Consider the following 17,514-nt stretch of genomic DNA (forward strand, 5'->3'; position numbering starts at 1 on the left):
ATTGCTGGTATTACACTATAGGAATTTTTTTGTTTTAGTTGTCTAGCAAGCAACTTGCCTGTCTTCTCTCCCCCTTCATAGAAATGTATCCCCAGTCTAAATAAGGCATATTCCACTTTTTTATTATACATTTCTTGTAGTTGAAACTTAACATGTATCTCAATATCATTTATCTGAGAAGTTTTTTGATAGTTCGATTTCCTGATTTTTTATTTCAGATTCAAATTCCTTTATTCTCCTCATATCCTCTTTTTTCTTTTTAGACGAATGTGCTATCATTTTCCCCCTGATGTACGCTTTGGATGCTTCCCATTCCATCACTCTTGTGCTTGCACTGCCAGCATTAACTTAAAAAAAGATAAAATGTTGCCCTTCAACGATAGACTGAAGAATCCTGTAGTAACAACGTATTCATTCTCCATCTACCTTTTTTCTCAGTGTCAGTATTTATGTCAATACTAAGCTCCACTGCTGCATGATCTGAGAGAGCCATTGCGTTAATTTTACAATCAACGACTTGCTTTTATTATAGTGTTCCTGGAATAGGATAGGATTTCCTGTCACTGTGATTTATCAGTCGCCATATGTGCACCAATCCCATATCCTTACCGATCATATGTATTGCAGCTCTGTCCTTAGACATTATTGGGCCACTAAATTTGCTCCTGTCCAAAAGGGGATCTGAAACTTGATTAAAGTCTCCTGCCAGTATTATCTGGCCCTCCATTTCACCCAGTGTCTTATTTACTTCATGGAAAAAATGTGGGTCTCCCTTGTTCGGTGCGTAAATGTTGCACAGTGTCATCGTAGTCCCATTTATCAGCACCTATACGCATACCATTCTGCCCTCATCATCTTTAACCTCCTTAAGTAAAATAAAGCTCAAGTTTTTGTTCACCAGTATAATTACCTCGTTACGTTTGCTAGGAAAAGAGCTATGAAAAACATGTCCGACCCAACCCCATTTCAGTTTGACTGCTTCTTCGTTTACAAAGTGTGTTTCTTTTATGAAAGTGATATCAGCCTTATTATGCTTCAAATAAGTCAGTACCTTCCCTCTTTTTGCAGGATTCCCACATCCATTGATGTTCGAGCTTATGCATGTGACATAATTCCTAGTCATATTTTAAGTATGAAAGAAAGATTACCTTGTGAAATTCTGTTTAAATCAATATTGGCTATGTCTCTTATTAGTGCTTCATGTAATCTCAACATCTCGCTGCTAGTTTTGTCTGTCATCACCAAAAGCAACTCTATGCAAACCCGCTTGTAAACTGCGGTGTAAACTTTAAGACTTTTGTAAAAGGAAAGGAAAAAAATACAAAAGGCTAAACTTAAACAAGCCCCACAAAACGTTAGCTGGGGCCCCTGGCTTTTATCCAGCCATACTAATACAAAAGAAAAACAGAACAAGAAAGAAAAATAACGGACGTTTTGGTCCGTGGGGTATTACACCTCCAGCCATCTCTCTCTGGCTTTTCACTTAGGCGATACAGGTTCAAACCCAAACCCCCACCAATGTCCACTTTTAAATCTAAAGTCTATTTCTCATTGTCCATGTCACCCTTTATTGTACAATATTTCTGCTTTTAGACTGATCGTTCATGCTCACCCATCTGCATCGCGGTTTATTTAGATGAATTTTTCAGCTTCCTTGGCGCTCGTGAAGCTCCGGTTTTTCCCCTTCCAAGTAAATCGCAAAGTTGCCGGGTGAGCCAGTGTGTACCTCACATTAAGCTGCTGCAGTGTTTTCACAGCCGTTTTCCTCTTCTCAGCCAGATGGGGGGCTCCTTATGACATGAGGGGTAGTTAGGGTGTGTGGATGTATCTATTGTAACAGGTTGCAGGGTGGGCAGTGCAGTAAACTGAGGAATCAGTCGGCGGGGGAGGTTAATAGACGGTTTTAATTTCAGAAAACTCAACACAAACAGGTACAACTGGGGTATCTCTTCCCACAAACACAAAAGTCAGACTCAAACCCAAAATGTTCCTTGGCACTCTTCCTTCAGGGTTGAGCAAATAATACAAAACTTCAGGTTACTTTCCTTGTCGGTTCTTAGTTCGTCTGTCCAGGTCTCTTCCGGCTTGGGGCTGTCCTTCCCCCTTTCGGTTGCGGCTTAGCAAGCGCTTCAGCAAGCGCTTCAGCAAGCGCTTCAGCAGGCGTTTCAACAAACGCGTCAGCAAGCGTTTCAACAAACGCTTCACACGCACGTCAGGTGCTCGCAGTTCGCTCGCAGTTCTCTCTCATGGCTCTCTCTCACACAACAGGCACCACCTGTCTTAAATGCTCCTTCAGTTAGGTGCCTTAAGAACCTACACCTGGTTGGGTCCCGCTGCATTCTGGGCGATGTATTGCAAATGGCAGCCATCTTGTGGTGTGGCAGCCAGACCTCCACAGGAACACCACACCCCTCTGCTAGCTGGCCCATCGTGATGCCACACTATGTGTGTGTGTGTGTGTGTGTGTGTGTGCGTGCGTGCGTGCGTGCGTGCGTGCGTGCGTGCGTGCGTGCGTGGCTCCTTATGACATGAGGGGTGATCTGCTGAGCATTTGAATCTGGAATTTGAAAGAACTTTATGTTTTCCTTCCCAGTGTACATCAAACTTCACCATGTTGCTGTACAATGTCCTCCTCATTAATGTGATGTCAAGATGACAATGCTTTTTGTGTTTTTTTAGAGATCCACCCATGGCTAGAAATCCAAACAGAACATCCTTGTTATTTGTACTCACACTCACACAAGGGTTGTTTTTCTTTCTGTGACGTATAACTTTGACAGCCAATCTCACCAAAATAGAAAATGAACAGGAATGGCGGGTTTGCAGCAAGTATTAATAAGGCAGCATCCTCTCATCTTCACTCAGATTCACTCAGGAGAGAGGACAGCAGTGTCACATATAATCAGGATTCACAAAAAGGATATCACACTTTAGAGGTAAGCCATTAGTTGTGACTTCTTATAGACACATGCAGAACTTGTGTAGAAGACTTTTAAAGCAGCAATACGGAGTTCTGTTCAAAAACTAGTAAGCTAACTACCTAAAAGGCATGCAAAAACCCTGCAAAAACCACCAACAGCCCAGCTGACACTGATAAAAGCTTGCCAACACACTTACTGGTGTCTTTTGGCAGTTTAGCTGGCAATGTCATGGGTGTGAAAGCTTTTCTTCCATTTTTACAGGGTGTACCAGCCCGTTACACAGAATAGGGCATATCCTGGATGGCTAGTGGGGAAGACAGAGGTGTTTATCTGTCCTTCACATGACCATATGCTATCAAAATGAATTTGAGGATGGTACCAAAACTAGTTGCCTATAAAACCATATCTCAAAAAGTGTCAAATTGTTGCATAGTGTTACTTTAAGACTGTAAGACTTTACATTATTGTCCAATTATCTACATATAATTACATTCATTACATAATTTTATTTCAGTCATATGGTTTACTCAACTACTCTGTATTAATCATACATTTGTAGAATTCAATTTGGATTAAATTCCATGGCATTATAACTCAAATTGGCCAATACTGGAAGTTCCTCTTTTTGCCAGAAAAAGCAGTCATAGTGGTGCTTAATTTAGCATTGTAACGTATATTATATTTATACTGTTATGTTATGTTATTTTATATCAATCTCTTTCTCATTTCAGATAAACTGATAGGCATGTCCATTCATCTGCTGTCCACAGGTCAGTGATATTTATTTATGTTTATTTAGCATCGTTGAAGAATCTATTTTCATTCTGATCTTACATAATTTTTTTAAAGAAATTGTTTCCTGTTCCTAAAAGAATAAATCTACCCCAGTTTGGCTGTCCATATACGTAGATGAGGAGTAGTGGTGGTGAGGAGCAATGTTTCCACATCCATCAGCAATTGCATCATGCTATAAGGGAGAGAGAACATTTTTGTTAGTAGACATCAATTTGGAAAACATATAAGAAGATACTTTTAGGTAGAAAATTAACAGTAGGCAATATGGCCATTTTATCAGTATTAATATAGTCATTAGCAATGTGATATGAAAGGAGAGGGAGAGAGAGAGGCTGTGTTGTGTCAGATTTGTAGGTTTGAGATAAGGAAAAAACTCTGTTTTCTGACCCGATTAAAACTCATTGTTCTTGTTGGTTTCGGAAGACGTCTTCAATATTTTGAGCAAACCGGCAGAGTGTGGAGCAAAAAAGGTTTATTTTGGCAGTGCAATACCAACATCATAAACCTGAGCAAGCCGCAAGACTATACTGCTATTACAATGGTTTGAACATCCTTTTATACATTAGCTTGGCCTTGGTGCGTCTCCTGTCACCATATATCACTTAGCATCGCCCCTCTAATTGGAACCATGGCTATGGCTATGGCTATGGCTATGGCCATGGCTTTTTATTTGGGACAGTGGAAACTTTTGAAAACCTCTGACCCTTTGGAAACTCAAAACAGGCCTTGAGGGATGGGTCTTGGGCCACCTGCACCGAGATGTGCTCTAAGTAACCTCTAGGTTGGAATCATGCACTGTCCCTAGATGAACTCTGAGTTGAATCTATGCCAAGTTTAGAAGTTTTGCCCAGTAACAGGGTTGAGTTATCTGGTCTTCAGACCTTCCGGTCTGTATGTAGCGGATCTCTATAGTCCTTGTACTGATGTACTGATTCCTTACTCTCACTGTGCCCAGCCCTATATTTGAGCACAGATTGGGCATTCTAACTTATTTTATAATAGCACAATAATTTTGACAATGGTGTTTTTGTGTATATCCCAGTGATTATGTTGATTTGCTCGTGTGCCATTTATAATGACCTTTTATACTGAGGGCCTCATTTACTAAACATTGCGACCGCAGCTTAATCTGCGCTTTTGCCAAACCGCATATACCGCACGGTATTTTTCCGTGGTATTTAGAACCTCGTCGTAATCAGCGCCTAACACCGCCCATTAGTGTTATTTAGCGCTCCGCTAAAATAGGGAAGAAAGAGCCTGCGTGTTCCTGCCACAATGGATGATGAATTAGAATTAGAGCTTTTGGTTACAGCAAACTAACCCGGGTAAATATAGAAACTCATAAATATTTCTCCGTTTAGCCCTTCCGTCCACACTAAAAGTTGTCATCACTTTGAATTCAAGACTGTCTTTTATTGGTGAGCTGATTTGGGGAAATTAATCTTTTCAGCGAACATTGAGTTTCTGGGTTGCTATGGTTACCCCCAGGGTGCCTGTGCAGTTTCATATTAACGAGTTTATGTTCACAAGTTCATATTCACACATATTAGTTGTAGTGGCAAAAACAGTTGAGTTTTTTTCCTTTAAACCCCTAGATCCTATTCCTACGTCCTAATTGATTTTACCACCATGGAGAAAGCAGGAGAAGCAATGTCAAGACTCGCAGTTCTGTCCAATAATCCAATACAAAGGGAGTTTGACCATCCAATGTTGCCGGTTTTATTGTATAAAAATTGTCACAAAAAATAAGGATGCAATTGCAGTTTTAAAGTCCAAATAACTAAACGCTGCAACAAGCTGAACAGGCCCAAACGGAGACAGCGTGGTTCACGGCCTCAGCACTGAGGTCAATGACGGTAATTGCGCCCGCCTTCTCCCCGTCATGCGTGTCTGGCAGCCATTTCAAGGGTGGCACTGTCACCACCTATAGAGGGCGCACACTCACAATTCCACAAAAAGGGGAAAAATCAATAAATCATTCCAAATACAAAAAACTTAAATGCGGCTCCTACATTAGTTAATCATACACAGGCAACTGCAAACTTTTAAGATGGTTCCCTAAACTAGAGATAGCTAGGATACTTAATAGCCAGGTTAACTGCTTCATAGCATCCCGTTAAATAGTCTTGTAGGAATACACAACACCCCTTACTTTAAAACGGCGTATTCCAGCACTGAAAACCATGCTTTTCAAAAACGCTGCCCTAGGCGGATACATTTGAAAACTGGAGTTGTAGCCTGGACAGGGGAAACTGAAGTTTTCAGACGTTTGGTTGCCATGGCACTGGGGGTAGCTTGCGCTAGAGAGGCTATAACGTCAAAATAAACATGGAAGGTGAAATGAATATGCTGCTCTGTCTCTACAATTTACTTACCGGTAGTTTAGTTAGCGTACTTCGAGTACAAGTACTTTTCCTGAATAGATACCCATTACTCCTACACAGAAGGTGTGCACTGTACTCGGTGTGCTTGAAAATGAAGTTTATGAAGTTAATGACGTTTAAACCATACAATGAGCGGTGATTCTGGGTAACAGCTAGCTGGTGGGACAGTTTGTATATGCCTATATTAAATTATATATAAAAAATAACATAACAAAACAAATAATATTTCTGATGTTCGTATTTTTCAAATTTCTCGCAGGCACATAGTTTTCATTTAGCAGCATGCTAAAACACCTCTTGTTTCGTTACTAATACACAATTAAGCGCACTTTACGCATCTCTTTGCGACGAACACCCACTTTCCATTATACCCTCCCAGCAGCGGTAATCTGCGCTTTTACTCAGGTGCGCCTCCTTTGGAAATACGGTTTTATGTCTTTACCCGCTAATTTACGCCTGAAATGTGCACAATCCTGTTAGTAAACGAGGCCCTGAGTGTTAATAATCTACACACTGGTTAATATACATGAGTACATTAAATGTTCTACTTATACTGATTATTATATGAGTCAATAATCTACACACTGGTTAATATACATTGATTAATGAGTTTACATTTTTTCCACCACAGCTGCCTGGCTAAGTGTATGGGAATATTATTTAGCATTTAGTTTGGTTTGGTACATGTGGAGATTTTAGTCATAGGCTTTGTAAGGGTGGCAGGGTGCACAATAGTGCCCAATTGGCTGGTGACAGCCGCAACGCGGGCCGTATGCTGTACCCTGGATCAGTAAATGCACTCCTTCACGGTACAACATACGCTGTTTGTAGACCAGTTTTATTGATTTGGTTTTTTTTGTATGTGTTTAGATATTTTTAGTTATGCTGGCTGGCTGGCCCAACAGCTGATTGGTTTTTTACGCAATTACCTGTGGCTATAGGATGCGCTAAAGAGGAATGTCTTTAGTCTCGATTTGAATATAGAAAGGGTGTCTGCATCGCGGATGGAGGCAGGGAGATTGTTACAGAGGAGGGGGGCTCGGTAGCTGAAGGCTCTGACTGCTATTGTGGTTTTTTGATATTCTTGGAATTATGAGGAGGCCTGCACTCTGGGAACGGCGCGGTCTTGGAGGGCAAAAGGGGACAACTAATTCCTTAAGATAGTTTGGAGCCAGGTCGTTTAGGGCTTTGTATGTTAGCAGGAGTACTTTGAAATCAAATCTACTTTTGACAGGGAGCCAATGCAGAGAGGCAAGTACAGGTGAGATATGTTCATATTTTTTAGTTCTGGTGAGTGTCAGAGCAGCAGCGTTGTGTATAAGTTGGAGGCTCTTTATTGAGTTGTTGCTGCATCCGGACAAGAGAGCATTGCAGTAATCTAGTCGCGACGTAATAAATGCGTGGATTCGTTTTTCTGCATCTTGGAGGAATAGTACTTTTCTAATTTTGGCAATATTGCGTAAATGAAAAAATGATGTCTTTGAGATCTGTTTTATGTGTCAAGTAGGAGGTCTTGGTTGATAGTTACACCAAGGCTTTTGATGCTAGAATTGGGTGTTGGGATGCCATCGAGTGTGGGTAGATGGCTAGATAGTGTCATTCTCAATCGAGTTGTTAGTCATCCAAGATTTTACATATTGCAGGCAGGTTTCTATCTTGGGTAGATGTACAATTTCATAGGGTTTCATGGAGTTGGGTGTCATCAGCATAGCAATGGAAGTTAATGCCATGTTTCCTTATGACAGCACCTAAGGGTAGCATGTACAGGGAGAAGAGCAGTGATCCAAGGACAGAGCCTTGGGGAACACCGTAGCTTACTCTGGTGTGATTGGACGACTTATTATGGACATGAACAAATTGATGGTGATCAGAGAGCTAAGACCTAAACCAAGATAGGGCACAGCCATTGATGCCAACATGATGTTCAAGTTTCTGTAATAGGATATGATGATCTATAGTGTTGAAAGCGGCACTAAGGTCTAAAATAACTAGTATTGAGGTGCACCCATGATCGGATGCGATTAGTAGGTCATTCAGGACTTTGACTAAGGCCGTTTCAGTGCCGTGGTGGGCTCTTAAGCCTGATTGGAAGTCTTCTTCGATGTTTTGGTGTATGAAGGAAGTATTTTTGACAAGAAAGGGAGGTTAGATATGGGTCTATAGTTAGCTAGATTATCACGATCAAGGTTAGGTTTTTTGAGAGATGGTTTGATCACTGCTATTTTGAATGATTGTGGAACGTATCCTGAAAATAGTGAATTATTCATTACATTAAGTAATTTCTCATTTAATAAGGGTAGTGCATGCTAAAGTCATTTTGTGGAGATAGGGTCTAGTAGGCACGTCGACGATTTAGATGAGAGGATCAGGGAGTTTAGTTCAGGGAGGTCAGTGGATGCAAAGGATTCAAGGAGAGCACCAGGCTGTGGGGGTGTTGCCACAGCCAAGGCACATTTTGGAAGGGATGTAGGGTCATAGAGGGGAAGGAGACTTTGAATTTGTTCTCTTATTATTAGAATTTTGCTATTGAAAAAGGTAATGAAATCATTACTGCTAAAGATTATAGGAACAGACTGTTCGATTGTATTGTGGTTTTTTGTTAGCCTAGAAATGGTGTTAAATAGAAACCTTAAGACATTGGATATGGCTCTGATTCATCTCTCGTGGTGTTCAGTGAATGACAAACATGCCAAAGTAGATTTCACAAATCTTTCTAATGAACACTGGGTTTGAACAAGGATAATGTCATCTGAATGGTTCTGGAGTCATGGCCCATTTAATTGCCAACGGTTCAGTTTTGAACTATCAAAGATTTAGGTTTTGAGACGTTTGAAACTGTACGTGGAGTATTAACTTGAGAAGTACACACTATTGGTCTTAAATTAATTCTGTGTGCATGGGTTCACTGCTGGTTTTGTTCCCCCAAAGGTCATATAAGTGCTAAGCATTTTCTTTTCTTTTTTTTAAGATTTATTTTTGGGCTTTTTTGCCTGTAAGCGATAGTGCAGTGAATAGTGGGACAGGAAATGAGAGGGAGAAGTGAACAGGAGAAATGACATCAGGACGGATTCGAACCCGTGTCCTCCATGGGTGTCAAGCCTGAATGTGGTCTGGGCTACTGCTTGCGCCACAGCGCCCCCCCCTGTGCTAAGAGTTTTCTATATGTATTCTGTACAAATAGAAAAGTGATATTTGTGACTAGTCTAGTTTTGATGAGAATAATAAGAAATGTGTGTGTCAGTGTCGATAATGGGTATCTGTCTAGTGTTGTAGTGCTGGGCAAATCTTAGTGTATTGATGTATCAAATGTGGTCAATGTGTTCAGTGTTTGAGGTTTTACTGTTCTGAATAGAAGCATCTGAAAAAACAAGTAAACAACAAAGAAAGGCTCAAGGAATCAGCTGATTAAGACTTGGCTCTGCCCAATCTAGAACTCTTGCAGCACCACCAGGGGAAAGGGCACCATTTGATCTTAATTAAAAAAAATGTAGTTGCTTGGTCTCATTATCACTTTTTAAATGAGCAATATTTCCAAACAGTTGCTTCTTCCCATTACTTCTCTCCTGCACAGGTCTTCTTGCTCTGCTATTGTGCCTTTCCACCAAGGGTTTCCCAAGACAAGTCAATGGCATTGAGTTCTACAGCGACCTAGAGAGGTCGCACCTCCTGCTGAAGGAAAGCAACTCTCAGACCAGTTTTGACTCCAAGGCCAATGCTCAAGCTGATAATGGCCTGTTTGAAGAGGATCCCGAATTCATGTCGGTTATTCCAAAGGGCAATTCTGGCACCAAACATGGATTGCCTGCACCTCCCAAGGAGGTATCTGTCAAGAACAAGACTGAAGCTTTAAGAGGGCCTGCACTGAAACGAGCCAGACGGGATATTATTGCAACCACCACAAAAGCTCCCACCACTACCACAACAGCACCCACAACAGCTACAGAAGCTACCACAACAGCTGCTGCAACCACAACAACAGAGCCAGCAACCACAACAACAGTGGCTGAAAATACCACAACAGCTACAAATACCAGCTCCCAGCAACAAATACCAGCTCCCACCACTAACACAACAGCACACATAACAGCTCCAGAAACTACCAAAACAGCTGCTACAACCACCACAGCAGCTCCAGCAACTACCACAACAGCTGCTGCAACCACCACAACAGCACCCACAACAGCTCCAGAAACTACCACAACAGCTGCTACAACAACCACAGCAGCTCCAGCAACTACCACAACAGCTGCTGCAACCACCACAACAGCACCCATAACAGCTGCAGCAATTATCACAACAGCTCCCACCACTACCACATTAGCGCCAACAACAGCTCCAGAAACTACCACAACAGCTGCTGCAACCACCACAAAAGCTCCAGCAACTACCACAACAGCTAATGCAACCACCACAACAACTGCTGGAACCACAATAACAGCTCCAGCAACCCCCAAAGCAGGTGCCACCACTACCACAACAGCACCCACAACAGCTCCAGAAACAACAGATGCTGAAACCATCAAAACAGCTCCAGCAACAACAACAACAGCTCCAGCAACCACCACAACAGCGGCTTCAACTACCACAATAGCTATTGCAAGTACCACAACAGCTGCAGCAACTACCACAACAACTCCCACCAATACCACAACAGCACCCACAACATCTCCAGAAACTACCAAAACAGCTGCTGCAACCACCACTACAGCTGCTGCAACTACAACAACGGAACCCACAACAGAACGCACAACATCTGCCACCACTACCACAAAGGCCCCCACAAGAGCTGCTGCAACTTCCACAACAGGTTCCCAAACCACCACAACAGATGCTGCTGCAACCACCACAACAGCACCCATAACAGCTGCAGCAATTACCTCAACAGCTACCACCACTACCACAACAGCACCCACAACAGCTCCAGAAACTACCACAACAGCTGCTGCAACCACCACAACAGCTCCAGCAACTACCAAAACAGTTGCTGCAACCACCACAACAGCTCCAGCATCTACCACAACAGCTCCCACAACAGCTCCCACCATTACCACAACAGCTACCACAACATCTGCTGCAACCACCACAACAGCGGCTGCAACTACCACAACAGCTGCTGCAACCACCACAATAGCTATTGCAAGTACCACAACCGCTGCAGCAACTACCACAACTGCTCCTGCGAATACAACAATGGAAACCACAACAGAATCCACAACATCTGCCACCACTACCACAAAGGCCCCCACTACAGCTGGTGAAAGTTCCACATCAGCACCCACAACAGGTTCCCAAACCACCACAACAGATGCTGCTGCAACCACCACAACAGTTCCTGCAACTACAACAATGGAAACCACAACATCTGCCGCCACTACCACAAAGGCCCCAACAACAGCTGCTGCAACTTCCACAACAGCACCCACAACAGGTTCCCAAACAACCACAACAGATGCTGCTGCAACCACCACAACAGCACCCATAACAGCTGCAGCAATTACCACAACAGCTCCCCCCACTACCACAACAGCTGCTACAACTACCACAACAGCTGCAGAACCTTCCACAACAGCACCCACAACAGCTCCAGAAACTACCACAACAGCTGCTGCAACTACCACAACAGCTGTTCCAACTACCACAACAGCTGCTGAAACCACAACAACAGCTCCAGCAACCACCACAACAGCTGCTGCAACTACCACAATAGCTATTGCAAGTACCACAATAGCTATTGCAAGTACCACAACAGCTGCAGCAACTACCACAACAGCTCCTGCAACTAAAACAACAGAAGCCACAACAGAACCCACAACATCTGCCACCACTACCACAAAGGCCCCCAATACAGCTGCTGCAACTTCCACAACAGCTCCCACAACAGGTTCCCAAACCACCACAACAGATGCTGCTGCGACCACCACAACAGCACCCATAACAGCTGCAGCAATTACCACAACAGCTCCCACCACTACCACAACAGCACCTACAACAGCTCCAGAAACTACCACAACAGCTGCTGCAACCACCACAACAGCTGCTGCAACCCCCACAACAGCGGCTGAAACCACCACAACAGCTCCAGCAACCACCAAAACAGCTGCTGCAACTACCACAACAGCTCCAGCAACCACCACAATAGCTATTACAAGTACCACAACAGCTGCAGCAACTACCACAACAGCTCCCGCCTCTACCACAACAGCACCCACAACAGCTCCAGAAACAACCACAACAGCTGCTGCAACTACCACAACAGCTGCTCCAACTACCACAACAGCTGCCGAACCCAAAACAACAGCTCCAGCAACCACCACAACAACGGCTGCAACTACCACAACAGCTGCTGCAACCACCACAATAGCTATTGCAAGTACCACAACAGCTCCGGCAACTACAACAACAGAAGCCACAACAGAACCCACAACATCTGCCACCACTACCACAAAGACCCCCACAACAGCTGCAGCAACTACCACAACAGCTCCCCTCACTACCACATCAGCTCCTACAATTACCACTACCACAAAGACCCCCACAACAGCTGCTGCAACTTCAACAACAGCTCCCACAAAAGGTTCTCAAACCACCACAACAGCACCCACAACAGCTGCAGAAACTACCACAACAGTTACAGCAACAACCACAACAGCTCCTGCAACCACCACATCAGCGCTTTCAACTACCACAACAGCTGCTGCAACCAATACAATAGCTATTGCAACTACCAAAACAGCTGCAGCAATTACCACAACAGCTCCCACCACTACCACAACAGCTCCTGCAACTACTACAAAGGAAGCCACAACAGAACCCACAACATCCGCGACCATTACCACAAAGGCCCCCACAACAGCTCCCACCACTACCACAACAGCACCCACAACAGCTCCAGAAACTACCACAACAGCTGCTGCAACCACCACAACAGCTGCTGAAACCACCACAACAGCTCCAGCAACCACCACAACAGCTGCTGCAACTACCACAACAGCTGCAGCAACTACCACAACAGCTCCCCTCACTACCAAATCAGCTCCTACAATTACAACAACGGAAGCCAAAACAAAACCCACAACATCTGCCACCACTACCACAAAGGCCCCAACAACAGCTGCAGCAACTACCACAACAGCTCCCGCCTCTACCACAACAGCACCCACAACAGCTACTGAAACCACAACAACAGCTGCTGCAACCACCACAACAGAGGCTGCAACTACCACAACAGCTGCTGCAACTACCACAATAGCTATTGCAAGTACCACAACAGCTCCTGCAACTAAAAACAGAAGCCACAACATCTGCCACCACTACCACAAAGGCCCCCACTACAGCTGCTGAAACTTCCACAACAGCACCCACAACAGGTTCCCAAACCACCACAACATATGCTACTGCAACCACCATAACAGCACCCACAGCAGCTCCAGAAACTACCACAACAGCTGCTGCAACTACCACAACAGCTGCTCCAACCACCACAACAGCTGCCGAAACCACAACAACAGCTCCAGCAACCACCACAACAACGGCTGCAACTACCACAACAGCTGCTGCAACCACCACAATAGCTATTGCAAGTACCACAACAGCTGCAACAACTACCACAACAGCTGCCGAAACCAGAACAACAGCTCCATCAACCACCACAACAACGGCTGCAACTACCACAATAGCTATTGCAAGTACCACAACAGCTCCTGCAACTAAAACAGAAGCCACAACATCTGCCACCACTACCACAAAGGCCCCCACTACAGCTGCTGAAACTTCCACAACAGCACCCACAACAGGTTCCCAAACCACCAAAACATATGCTACTGCAACCACCATAACAGCACCCACAGCAGCTCCAGAAACTACCACAACAGCTGCTGAAACCACCACAACAGCTCCAGCAACCACCACAACAGCTGCCGAAACCACAACAACAGCTCCAGCAACCACCACAACAACGGCTGCAACTACCACAACAGCTGCTGCAACCACCACAATAGCTATTGCAAGTACCACAACAGCTGCAACAACTACCACAACAGCTGCCGAAACCAGAACAACAGCTCCATCAACCACCACAACAACGGCTGCAACTACCACAATAGCTATTGCAAGTACCACAACAGCTCCTGCAACTAAAACAGAAGCCACAACATCTGCCACCACTACCACAAAGGCCCCCACTACAGCTGCTGAAACTTCCACAACAGCACCCACAACAGGTTCCCAAACCACCAAAACATATGCTACTGCAACCACCATAACAGCACCCACAGCAGCTCCAGAAACTACCACAACAGCTGCTGCAACTACCACAACAGCTGCTCCAACCACCACAACAGCTGCCGAAACCTCAACAACAGCTCCAGCAACCACCACAACAACGGCTGCAACTACCACAACAGCTGCTGCAACCACCACAATAGCTATTGCAAGTACCACAACAGCTGCAACAACTACCACAACAGCTGCTGAAACCACCACAACAGCTCCAGCAACCACCACAACAGCTGCTGCAACTACCACAACAGCTGCAGCAACTACCACAACAGCTCCCCTCACTACCAAATCAGCTCCTACAATTACAACAACGGAAGCCAAAACAAAACCCACAACATCTGCCACCACTACCACAAAGGCCCCAACAACAGCTGCAGCAACTACCACAACAGCTCCCGCCTCTACCACAACAGCACCCACAACAGCTACTGAAACCACAACAACAGCTGCTGCAACCACCACAACAGAGGCTGCAACTACCACAACAGCTGCTGCAACTACCACAATAGCTATTGCAAGTACCACAACAGCTCCTGCAACTAAAACAGAAGCCACAACATCTGCCACCACTACCACAAAGGCCCCCACTACAGCTGCTGAAACTTCCACAACAGCACCCACAACAGGTTCCCAAACCACCACAACATATGCTACTGCAACCACCATAACAGCACCCACAGCAGCTCCAGAAACTACCACAACAGCTGCTGCAACTACCACAACAGCTGCTCCAACCACCACAACAGCTGCCGAAACCACAACAACAGCTCCAGCAACCACCACAACAACGGCTGCAACTACCACAACAGCTGCTGCAACCACCACAATAGCTATTGCAAGTACCACAACAGCTGCAACAACTACCACAACAGCTGCCGAAACCAGAACAACAGCTCCATCAACCACCACAACAACGGCTGCAACTACCACAATAGCTATTGCAAGTACCACAACAGCTCCTGCAACTACAACAACAGAAGCCACAACCACCACAACAGCACCCACAGCAGCTCCAGAAACTACCACAACAGCTGCTGCAACTACCACAACAGCTGCTCCAACTACCACAACAGCTGTTGAAACCACAACAACAGCTCCAGCAACCACCACAACAACGGCTGCAACTACCACAATAGCTATTGCAAGTACCACAACAGCTCCCACAACAGCTCCCACCACTACCAAAACAGCACCCACAACAGCTCCCACCACTACCACAACAGCACCAACAACAGCTCCAGAAACTACCACAACCGCTGCTGCAACCACCACAACACCTGCTGCAGCAACCACAATAGCTATTGCAACTGCCCCAACAGCTGCAGCAACTACCACAACACCTGCCCTCACTACCACATCAGCTCCTACAATTACAACAACGGAAGCCACAACACAACCCACAACATCTGCCACCATTACCACAAAGGCCCCCACAATAGATGCTGCAACTTCAACAACAGCTCCCACAAAAGGTTCTCAAACCACCAAAACAGATGCTACTGCAACCACCACAACAGCACCCACAACAGCTGCAAAAACTACCAGAACAGTTACAGCAACAACCACCACAGCTCCTGCAACCACCACATCAGCGGTTTCAACTACCACAACAGCTGCTGCAACCAATACAATAGCTATTGCAACTACCAAAACAGCTGCAGCAATTACCACAACAGCTCCCACCACTACCACAACAGCTCCTGCAACTACAACAACGGAAGCCACAACAGAACCCACAACATCTGCAACCACTACCACAACAGCACCAACAACAGCTCCCACCACTACCACAACAGCACCCACAACAGCTGCTACAACCTCCACAACAGCTGCTGCAACCACCACAACAGAGGCTGCAACTACGACAACAGCTGCTGCAACTACCACAATAGCTATTTCAAGTACCACAACAGCTCCTGCAACTACAACAACAGAAGCCACAACAGAACCCACAACATCTGCCGCCACTACCACAAAGGCCCCAACAACAGCTGCTGCAACTTCCACAACAGCACCCACAACAGCTCCCAACACTACCACAACAGCACCCACAACAGCTCAAGAAACTACCACAACATCTGCTGAAACCACCACAACAGCGGCTGCAACTACCACAACAGCTGCTGAAACCACTACAATTGCTATTGCAAGTACCACAACAGTTGCGGCAACTACCACAACAGCTCCTGCAACTACAAAAACGGAACCCACAACAGAACGCACAACATCTGCCACCACTACCACAAGAGCTGCTGCAACTTCCACAACAGGTTCCCAAACCACCACAACAGATGCTGTTGCAACCACCACAACAGCACCCATAACAACTGCAGCAATTACCTCAACAGCTACCACCACTACCTCAACAGCACCCACAACAGCTCCAAAGACTACCACAACAGCTGCTGCAACCACCACAACAGCTCCAGCATCTACCACAACAGCTCCCACAACAGCTCCCACCACTACCAAAACAGCACCCACAACAGCTCCCACCACTACCACAACAGCACCCACAACAGCTCCAGAAACTACCACAACCGCTGCTGCAACCACCACAACAGCTGCTGAAACCACTACAACAGCTCCAGCAACCACCACAACAGCTGCTGCAACTACCACAACAGCTCCAGCAACTACCACAACAGCGGCTGCAACTACCACAACACCTGCTGCAGCAACCACAATAGCTATTGCAACTGCCCCAACAGCTGCAGCAACTACCACAACAGCTGCCCTCACTACCACATCAGCTCCTACAATTACAACAACGGAAGCCACAACACAACCCACAACATCTGCCACCATTACCACAAAGGCCCCCACAATAGATGCTGCAACTTCAACAACAGCTCCCACAAAAGGTTCTCAAACCACCAAAACAGATGCTACTGCAACCACCACAACAGCACCCACAACAGCTGCAAAAACTACCAGAAACAGTTACAGCAACAACCACCACAGCTCCTGCAACCAACCACATCAGCGGTTTCAACTACCACAACAGCTGCTGCAACCAATACAATAGCTATTGCAACTACCAAAACAGCTGCAGCAATTACCACAACAGCTCCCACCACTACCACAACAGCCCTGGCATACTACAAACAACGGAAGCCACAACAGAAACCCACAAC

At 45.3% G+C, this 17,514-nt stretch overlaps 1 protein-coding gene across 1 annotated transcript in view; it reads left to right on the plus strand.

Annotated features, from left to right (window-relative positions):
- The window catches only part of LOC116224570 (mucin-2-like), a 37,924-nt gene that overhangs the window by 16,117 nt on the left and 4,293 nt on the right, over positions 1 to 17,514 (plus strand). The window contains exons 4-7 of the mRNA XM_042710386.1: positions 3,653 to 3,691; positions 9,672 to 11,086; positions 11,362 to 11,528; positions 14,852 to 16,278. Coding sequence (XP_042566320.1) covers positions 3,653 to 3,691; positions 9,672 to 11,086; positions 11,362 to 11,528; positions 14,852 to 16,278 — 3,048 coding nt within the window. The remainder of the gene's footprint in view (positions 1 to 3,652; positions 3,692 to 9,671; positions 11,087 to 11,361; positions 11,529 to 14,851; positions 16,279 to 17,514) is intronic.

The sequence above is a fragment of the Clupea harengus genome, chromosome 18, assembly GCF_900700415.2.
Source record: "Clupea harengus chromosome 18, Ch_v2.0.2, whole genome shotgun sequence".
Classification (NCBI taxonomy): Eukaryota; Metazoa; Chordata; class Actinopteri; order Clupeiformes; family Clupeidae; genus Clupea; species Clupea harengus.